Consider the following 10,235-nt stretch of genomic DNA (forward strand, 5'->3'; position numbering starts at 1 on the left):
GGGGTACAACTAAATGCACAAAGGCTGGATAAAGAAAAGGAAACAGATGTACCAGTAACACAAGGCTCACAAGATAATAATGTCAGGATATCTAAGAGTCAGCAAAGGAGAAATAAGAAGAAAAATAAGGCGGCAGAATGGAGGCAGAAAAGCTCTGAGGAAATTGTAACTGAAATGATCGGAACTAGCCAATCTCGAGAGCAAGACAGGAACAGCCATACTGAAAGGTCTGCAATCATAGAGATAACAGATAATGGGATCAATGGAGGCCAAATTGAAGGAGTTATAGAAGGCCAACAAGAGCCACAGAGAACTGAGGGTCAAAATAATAATAGTAATAGCATGGTGGAGTGGCAGGTAGCTCGAGTGAGTGATGACCATGCGGTAGAGCAAGATATTGTTATATCTAAACAGGAACTAAGTGCAGACCTAGTGCAGATGATAGAAGAGGAACTGTTGTAGGCTTTTAATATGGAAGAAAGTAGATTCCACATGCTGGCTGACATTAATGAGACGAAAGAGTTCCAAGGTGAAGAAGTCCCTGATGGGGATATGGAATACTTTCATGACCAAATAGTGGAATCTGATAGCGTGTTAATTCTAAACACACCAACTGCAGAGAAATCTAGTGGGATGGTGCCAAGGTCAGGTAGAGTGTGTGGTGAGAAGTCGAGTCAGGAATCTTCACCCAAGACGAAGAGCAAAGGTAAGAAGGGTAGGGGCAGACCTAAAAGCTCCAAGAACAAAAATCGTAGATGATAACATCCATGGGATTTTGGAATGTCAGAGGTACGAATGACATAGAGAAGGCGAGGGAAATTAATAGTGTTAGAGTAAATAAGAAGCTGAGTGTTTTCTGTTTACTGGAAACAAAAGTGCGACAATAGAAGTTTGATGTGATTAGGAATATCTGTTGTCCACTCTGGGCTCACACAAATAATTACAATAAGGATCCGCAGGTAGAATATGGGTGTGCTGGGATCCATTCAAGATAGATATTTTGAAGTTGCATGAATCTGATCAGTTCATACATTGTCAAGTTAGATTCAAGCCAACCAATGAAGCATTTTTACTGACGGTGGTATATGCAAGGAATTCAAAGATGCTCAGGCTTGGGCTATGGAGGGATATTACAGCTATACACAGTACAGTTACGGTGCCTTGGTCTGTTGTTGGAGATTTCAATAACATTTCTAAAGCTGAAGAAAGAGTGGGTGGAAAACCAATGCATCCGAGAGAAGTTGTGGAGTTTGTGGAGTGTATCCAAAGAGCAGGGTTATCGGATCTGAGTTTTAATGGGTTTTTCTATACGTGGAATAACAAAGTGGTGGGAAGAGGAAGGATCATGACCAAAATCGATAGATGCTTGGTTAACAGTCTCTGGAATGATATCTACCCTACTTCAAGGGTTGAGTTTCTGCCGCATGGAATTTTAGATCACTCACCAGTGTTGCTTTACTGGTATGATTATGACAGTAAAGCATTGCCTTTCAGATTCAAGAATCATTGGGTGCAGCATAAGGAATTTAAAAATATGCTGATGGAAACATGGGCAACTCAGCTGTATACCAATCCGATGTATATATTGATGCAAAAGCTTAAACTCTTGAAGGACAAAATCAAGCCATGGGCTAGAAAGAATTTTTCTGACATCCATACAAGAGTGCAACAGGCAAGGGAGTTTCTATACGATTTGCAAAGGTAAGTGCAAAACAAGCCTTGGGACTTGTTCTTAGGGCAAAATGAAAAGATAGCTCTAGAGAAATACAGTGAGCTAGCAAGAATAGAGGCTGCTGAGATTAAGGATAAATATGATGAAGCTTGGGCAACGGAAGGAGACAAGTGTACGACTTTTTTCTTTAAAGCTTTAGAGGAAAGAAAGGCCAAGAGTGGTATTTGGTGTCTGCAAAACCATAGTGGGGATACTGTGACTGGTCAAGCTGAGGTGAGCAAAGCTTTTCTGGAATCTACGGTGAGATACTGGGGTCTGAATCAGAAGAGATAAGTGGCACAGACTTCTTTAACAGCTTGAAAGTCAAAGCAGTTGTATCACTGATCATGAAAGCAGAGCTAGAAAGTGATATTTCTCCGGATGAAGTGAAAGAAGCTCTATTTGGCATGAATAAGAAGGCGACTCGGGACCAGATGGTTTCACCCCGTTCTTTTTCATGAGTTGTTGGGCTGTTGTTGGGAATGATTTTATGTAGGCCATTCTCAATGCTTTTAAAGTTTGTAAATTTCCGAGAGGTGTTAATGCCACGTTCATTTGTCTTATTCCTAAGGTTCACAACCCCACAAAGGTTGAGGACTTTAAACCTATTGCTCTATGTAATATGGTGTATAAATGCATATCTAAAATCATAGCAAATAGGATTAAGAAGGTGATAAATGATATTGTTCATTCTAATCAGTCGGCGTTCATTCCTGACAAATCTATACAGGACAATATCCTACTTTCTCATGAACAACTCAGAGGCTATGACAGAAAGTATGGAACACCCAGATGCTCTATAAAGTTGGATATACGGAAAGCTTATGACTCGGTGAGTTGGGACTCTATAATAGCGATGTGTAGAGTTTTCAGATTTCCGAAAAATATGGTTAAATGGGTAGAGATATGCATTGCAACTCCCTCATATTCTATCCTTATCAATGGGTCTCTTGAAGGATTCTTTGTCGGGCAAAAAGGCATTCGCCAAGGTGACCCATTATCACCTTATCTCTTTGTGATGGTGATGGAAATCCTAACTAGTATCCTTATGCAATGTATTAACAATAAGGACATCTTATCTCATTCCAAATGTAGCAAGGTGGGATTGCCCCACCTAGCTTTTGCAGATGATGTTCTTATGTTTTGCAAAGGTGATAGGGCATCAGTGAAAGCGGTTAAAGAAGGATTAAAAATCTTTGGAGATGCAACTGGATTAAAGATCAATTCTCACAAAACGTCTTTACTAGATGGAGGCCTTAGCAAACCGGATGCAAAAGCTTTAGCCGAGATTATGGGAATAGAATTGATTAAACCACCAGTGAGATATATGGGGATTCCACTCATCTCTACAAGGTTGGGGATTAGAGAATGTCAGCCGTTAGTAGAGAAGGTTACTAACAAGATTTCGATCTGGAAGTCAAAGCTGTTGTCTCATGCAGGAAGATTACAAGTTATAAACTCTGTGCTTATTGCTTTCCATACATATTGGTCCAGAACTTTCATACTACCTTCTACGGTTCTTGAACAAGTGCAACAGATATGTGCAAAATTTTTGTGGACTGGATTTACAGAGAAGAAAGGGCATCACCAAGCTAGCTGGAGTTCTGTTTGTCTATCTAAGGAGGAAGGGGGTTTGGGAGTCATGAACTTACAAAGGTGGAACATTGGAGCCTACTGTGGTTTGATTTTTAAGGTGGTCACAAGAGAAAAACTGTTTGGGTCGACTGGACATGGCAGCAACACATTAAAGAAAAGTTTTTCTGGTCCATGAGTATCCCAAAAGACTGCTCATGGACGTGGAGAAACATTTTGGAGAATAGGAAGGAAGCCAAAAAGTTTATCAGATATGAAATTGCTAATGGTGAAGACACTCTCTTATGGCATGATATTTGGTGTTCAAGATCTCCTTTGATCGAAGATGCAGAGGCGAGAGCTGCATGGGATTTTCAACTGAATGCTATAGTAAATATCCTTATTTCCGTTGGCTCATGGAACTCAGAAGTCCAAAATTTGCAGGCGACACGATTGAAGGAGGAAATCAATGAAGTACAAATCAATTCGCACCTAGACAAAGACTTCATCATCTGGACTCCCCATCAAAGTGGCAAATTTACTTCCAAGAGCGCTTACGAAGCTTTGACCAGAGCACGAGAAAAGAAAACTTGGTGCAGTATGGTATGGGGGAAATGAGTTCTGCCTCGCCATTCCTTCTCCACATGGCAGCTCTTTTCTAATAGCATACCAACACAGGACAGGTTAGTGCATAAGAAGATCCTAAACAGTTTGGTGTGTTGTCTTTGTAATGAAAGCAGGGAATACTCAGCGCATTTATTTTTTGAGTGCCAATATTCGAGGAATTTCTTTGGAAGGGTGAAACAGTTACTGGGAATTCATACTGATGCCTCTAATGCGAATAGGGAATGGTTTTCGATAATTCGACAGTGTAAAAATGTTGAGGTGGGGGAAATCTATAAGGTGTTCATATGTGCATCGGTGGATTATATATGGAAGGAACGTAATTCAAGACGCTTTCGACATAATGGAAAACCTCCGGAGGCAGTGTTTAATAAGATGGTAAGAGATTTGAGAAACTATCTACAAGTGCTAAGACCGAACTCAGAGATAGTGAAAGTGGAAGAGGACTGTTTCTCAGAATCGGCATTAGTGGTAAGTTCAAGCAACAGATGCAAACGAATTGTGCATGGGTTCCTCCGATGGGTACGAGATTGAAAGCAAACACAGATGGTGCCTTAGATATCTATGGTCCGGGACATGGAGGAGTGATAAGAAATAATGAAGGCAGGGTTTTGGCTGCATTTAGTGGAAGTGGTGGTATGGCGTCAGTTATATTCCAGGAACTGAAAGCTATAAAGGTCTGTCTTGACCGATGTCTGATAGAAGGCTACGTAGAGGTTGAAATAGAAGCGGATTCACTAAGAGCTGTCAATGCAATCAACAAAATTGAGGAACCTCCTTGGTATTGTCGAGATGTAGTGGCGGATATTGAGAGGAAGAAGGAAGGATTCAGTTTCATATCTTTTTCACATGCTTTTCAAGAAGTGAATAGGGTAGCTGATTATTTTGCTAGTTTACATAGAAATGTTGAAAATGTTGAATTTTCTACTGTGCATTTTGCTCATCCTCTGGATTTTGTTGTACAGAACATTGTAAACGAGGATGAAAGTGGAACTATATATGTAAGGAAACGTTAATTAATACAGGTGGGGGTCGGCCGAACCCTAGCTTATTTGGAAAAAAAAATTGATAATTAGTTATTCATAATCTTAGTTTTAAATTCAATTCAGTTTTAATTCATTGTGAATCATTATTATTATTGTTCAAATAGATTAATAAAGTTTAATACTTATTCAATAATGACTTGTTCTATTTGTTCTTGTGTTAGAAATGATAGTGTAATGATTCAAAGCTAAAACCTCCATTAGAGGGGTTTGAGGAAGTCTTGATGAAACTTGGTTTTATTAGCGTAGAAATCGACGTAGTAATCTATTCCATTCTAGAAAGTAATTAGTTCTCCATGAGAATGGGTTTGATTGCTTCACATGCTCATTGTTAGTTGGTAGAGATTACCATGAATGATTAGGGATTAGATAGATCCAATTATTATGTGAAAACATTTCAATTCGGATTACGACAAATTCTTTGTTAGTTAATTTAGTCAAATCAAGGTGGAATCAAATTCTCCTAATTCCTCCTCATATTGTCAATTTAGTATTAAATTGTTGTTATTTCATTTATCGCATCTTGATTAGTTGAATTACCATCGTAGTTAATTTCAATTCCATTACTCTCACGACTTTGTTAGGTTACACGAATTAGGAAACGTTACACCTAAACAAACTAGGAGTGGAACGAATTCTCTACTCCAACTATATTGAACGATAACGAGAGTAGATAACTTTGATATATAAGCAAGAAAATAGTTTTAGTTTTACTTACGTTTGAGTTTCATCGCTTATTCGTAGGTAAAACGATCGTTTTACCTTTTATCAGCCATATATTGTTTTTGTGATGATCCATACTTATTCAAGAAGTGTTCAGATCAGATCATTCGAAGATGCATCCTTGAATCAGAACATGAATTCATTCTATTATTCTGTCATGATCAGCCTTGTGGAGGACACTTTGGTCCCCAACGTACTGCAGACAAGGTCTTACAAGCTGGACTCTATTGACCTACTCTTTTTAAAAATGCAAACATTTATTACAAAGCATGCCCGAGATGCCAATTTTTGGGTAAGACCTAGAAAAGGTTCGAATGGCCTCAACAACCGATCCTTATCTCAAAAATCTTTGATGTATGGGGTATAGATTTTATGGGACCATTTCCACCTTCTTTTTGTTACACTTTCATTATACTAGCCGTGGACTATGTTTCAAAGTGGATTGAAGCAGTTCCTACAAAGACCGCAGATCATAAAGTTGTCATGGACTTTTTGAAGAAATTTATTCTACCAAGGTTTGGAGCATCGAGAGCCATCATCAGTGATATCGGATCTCACTTTGGTAATCTAATGGCAAAGTATGGAGTACCATATCATCCTTAGGCAAATGGTCAAGTGGAAGTTTCAGATAGGGAAATCAAGAGTATTCTGGAGAAGACAGTCAATCCCTCAAGGAAAGACTGGTCTCTTAGACTCCAAGATGCATTATGGGCATACAAAACAACATTAAAAATGCCCATAAGAATGTCACCCTATCGTTTGGTATATAAAGATGTGTCATCTACCTATTGAGTTATAACATAAAGCTTTTTGGGTCATGAAGGAAATTAATTTAAGCCTAGATCAAGCAGGAGAAAGGAGGAAGTTTCATATCAGTGAATTAGAAGAATTGAGAAGTGATGCTTATGATAAGTCAAGGATTTACAAGGATAAGGCTAAAACATTACATGACAGAAGAATTCTGAAAAGAGAATTTGAACCTGGATAGAAGGTTCTGGTCTACAACTCTCGTCTAGAAGTTTTTCCTAGAACGTTGAGATCTAGATGGATGGGACCATTCATAGTGAGGCATGTGACACCTTTTAGAGCAATTGAAGTAAAATACTTGAAGAGGAGGACTCGTTTCAAAGTTAATGCTCATCGACTAAAACCTTTTATGGAGTTGCTTACTAGAGACATGGAAGCAATTTTTCTCAAGGATCTGGTGTATCAAACTAATATTGAAGTGGAGAATTGGGGTAAGTTACCTACACATCTTAAAGATTACTATACATTCTATGTCTTGCTAAACCTATTACTCTGTCTAGTTTAATTTTCTTGCAAGAGGAAGCCAAGCATCATAAGCTTGACTCCTTAGGATCTCATTAGTATAATCGCCACCGATAGTCGGGCTCTCAGACTTTTATAGCTTTATCCTTTACTGAGAAAAGTTGCAAGCACCAAAGTCAAAGTCTTATAACTGTAGTACACTGAGTATAAAATGTCTACAGGAAGCAAGCGTGTTGTTGAGAGAATAGTTTTGAGATGGAAACCTAAGTGTTCACCACCTGTTAGTTTGTGAGATTTATTCCCGTTGAACTTCAAAGGAAGATTATTTCTATCGCTTGTGTAGGGTTAGGTAAAAGTTCATTCACGCGTAAAAGGAGAGTGCATAAGCTAGGATGGGGTAAGAATTGTCATTTTGAAACTTGCCCTGGATTACAGCCATTAAGAGACAATTGTTGGTGTAAGGGTTACTTTTGTCAATCACCTACTAAGAGAGATCAGAAGAATTCCTACAAAATGAAACCTAGTGGATGGGAATAGATAATCTTAAGGATCTAACTATAAAGGACTCAAAAGTCTTAAGGATCTGACTATAAAGGACTCAAAAGTCTCGATGATCTTACTTTAAAATACTCATATTACGTCTTGGGGATCTACCATAAAAAGACCTAACTCCTAATCATTATTTTGAAAAAAATTCTCTTTCGTAATTCCAATCACTTCATTTCGTGTCTCATCTATTTTAAAAAATTTCGTCACCTAGTGTCAGAAATTTCAAAATATCTCGAAATTTTGATAGGGAAGTCATGCTTTATGGTCAGATAGTTTTCAAAATGAATTACAAAATTCTACTTTAGTCATTGGTTTTGAGATGGTCTCTTTAGTCTCGAGTCAAAATTTCATCAAATCTGAGTGTTTTTACAACAAGGTTATTTTTGTCTTTTCAAACTAGGGTTTGTGGTAAAATTCGATTAGGAAATTTTATTTTAATTTATATTCTATTTTTATAGGTTTCTAAACTCTAAAAACTCTCTCTAAATCATCTAGATTCATTTTTGGTAGTACATTGCTATTTTGTTTAGTCAAAACTTCAAAGACAATCAAATTAAAAGGGCTCTAATTGTCAACCATCCCATGGTTTGGCATGCCTATATAAGACGAAGCATGCAAAGCAACAATGAAAAGAAACCGTAATACACCTCCAATCACCATCTCACCTCTGCTTTGTTTCACATCTCTTCTTTATAAAGGAAAGACTACTTAAACGTCAATAGTGAAGATTGAAAGAAATAACTTATGTAAGACAGAAAAGTGGGAAATAACATAAAGTAGGAAATGTAAAGTAAATTACAGGAAAAGAAAATTATTTTAAAAAGAATGTAAAATGAAGAAATAAAAAATGTATACTTGCTCCATAAAGGTACACTACTCAAACTATGAATAAAAGTGCTAACAAAGAATATACAAGGTATACGTGGACTCAAGGCTCCGGCACTTACAACCACACACTCCAAGTGGAGTGGTCCAGTTATGTCTTATGATGTATTCAATTAAAGCAAATGTAAGAGAATGAATGGATTGGAAATACATCATGGAAAAGAGGATTTAATCCTCATAGATAGGATTGCGGAAAAGGATTTCTTTTACATTTGTAGACCGTAACTCATGATAGTGTTTTACTTGGGATCACTTGTAGCTTCAAAGGCTATGTTTGTTTGTTTAGGATTGGAAACTTCTTGTCCTGGGAGCACACCTTTTTGGGCTTTTTCTTGAGATTATAGGTTTAGAGATTGTTGTATGGACACCAATATTTGAGATTGTTGCTGTATCAAAATAGCATCATCTTGGATGTTTTATCTAACAGAACACTAATAGGTTGGGTAACTGGAACTAGGTCTCTTTGGTTGTTGATTGGTGGATTTTAGTAGTTCTAGTTAAAATTGGATGAAACTATTCTTATTGTTGTAGGTACCTTGTCATTGTCTGAACTGATTGAATGTATTTTGTGGTTTGACATGATTTGTGAACCTTGGAGGTGGTTGGGTTTGTGGATTAGTATTCCATTGAAAATTTGGGTGTTGCCTCCATCATGCATTTGGTACATTGAAAGCACAAACTTCTTCTGGTTGAAGGGATGCAATGTTGTTGAGCAAAGGACAATGGGTAAATACGTGTTTTAAATCGAAACAGAAAGTGCATGGTGCTATATCTATGTTCATGACTGGTTGATAAAAGGAAAAACGATAGTTTTGCCTACGAATAAGTAATTAAACTCAAATGTAAGTAAAACTGAATGCAATTTTTTACTCTAATATATCAAAGTTCTCTACTCTCGTTATCAATGCAATATTTGGAGCAGAGAATTCGTTCCACTCCTATTTCGTTTAGATGTGAAGTTTCCTAGTTCATATGTTCTAACAAAACGATATTACTTTCTAGTTTATTAGCTACGATGGTGAATTAACTAATCAAGATGTTATAAATCAACTACGACAATTCAATACTAAATTGACAATATGAGAAGGAATTAGGGGAATTTGATTCCACCTTGATTCGACTTAATAAACTAACATAGAATTGTTGTAATCCAAATTGCAATGTTTTCACATAACAATTGGTTTTTTCTAATCCCTAATTGTTCATGGTAATCTCTACCAACTAACAATCAGCATTTGAAGCAATCAAACTCTTTCTCATGGTGAACTAATTACTTTCTAGAATGGAATTGATTATTACAACCATTTCTATGCTAATACAATCATGTTTTAATCAAGGCTTCCTAAAACCCTTCTAATGGAGGTTTTAGCCATGATTCACTAAACTATCATTTCTAGAACAAGAACAATAAGAACAAGACATTATTTAATGAATAACAATTACTTTATTAATCTAATGGAAAGAGTCTAAGAATTAAACTGAATTAAAACTGAATTTATGAATGAAATTAAGACAAAACTAAAACTAACTAAGTACTAAATTAGAAACTAAGTATTTGATAATTAACAAAGTTGACATGTAAAGCTAATTCTTTATTATAAAACTAAATCTGATTCTAAAAAAACTCATTCATTGTTCTAAAACTAATTCTTGGATATAAAAACTAATTCCTTTATCTAAAAACTGATTACTTAAGAGTTAAGTCTTAGTCCTCTTAATATAGAAGAGGCTAGATCCACAATTTCGTGCATGGGCTTAGGAGCCATGTTCTGGGTCGGAAAATCGAGCCCAAAGCCTCATTACTTCAATCCACAAAGGGGTTTTCAGCTGGAAATGACTTCAACAGTCTTTTTGTCCAC

At 36.8% G+C, this 10,235-nt stretch overlaps 3 protein-coding genes across 3 annotated transcripts; all 3 read left to right on the top strand.

Moving 5' to 3' along the window:
- Nucleotides 1–471: 471 nt before the first annotated feature.
- On the top strand, nt 472–3,482 carry LOC147494098 (uncharacterized). The gene is made up of 4 exons (XM_086568030.1): nt 472–706; nt 960–1,701; nt 1,956–2,148; nt 2,208–3,482. Exons 1-4 carry the CDS (start codon nt 472–474, stop codon nt 3,480–3,482), a joined length of 2,445 nt encoding a protein of 814 aa, XP_086424156.1.
- LOC147494099 (uncharacterized) lies at nt 3,479–3,901 on the top strand. Its single transcript, XM_086568031.1, has one exon. The coding sequence runs from the start codon at nt 3,479–3,481 to the stop codon at nt 3,899–3,901; it is 423 nt and encodes a 140-aa protein (XP_086424157.1).
- A 524-nt stretch (nt 3,902–4,425) lies between these two features.
- LOC147494100 (uncharacterized) lies at nt 4,426–4,923 on the top strand. The gene has a single exon (XM_086568032.1). It carries the CDS (start codon nt 4,426–4,428, stop codon nt 4,921–4,923), a length of 498 nt encoding a protein of 165 aa, XP_086424158.1.
- The last annotated feature ends 5,312 nt before the right edge of the window (nt 4,924–10,235 follow it).

Source organism: Coptis chinensis, chromosome 6 (assembly GCF_015680905.1).
Source record: "Coptis chinensis isolate HL-2020 chromosome 6, ASM1568090v1, whole genome shotgun sequence".
NCBI classification, from domain to species: domain Eukaryota; kingdom Viridiplantae; phylum Streptophyta; class Magnoliopsida; order Ranunculales; family Ranunculaceae; genus Coptis; species Coptis chinensis.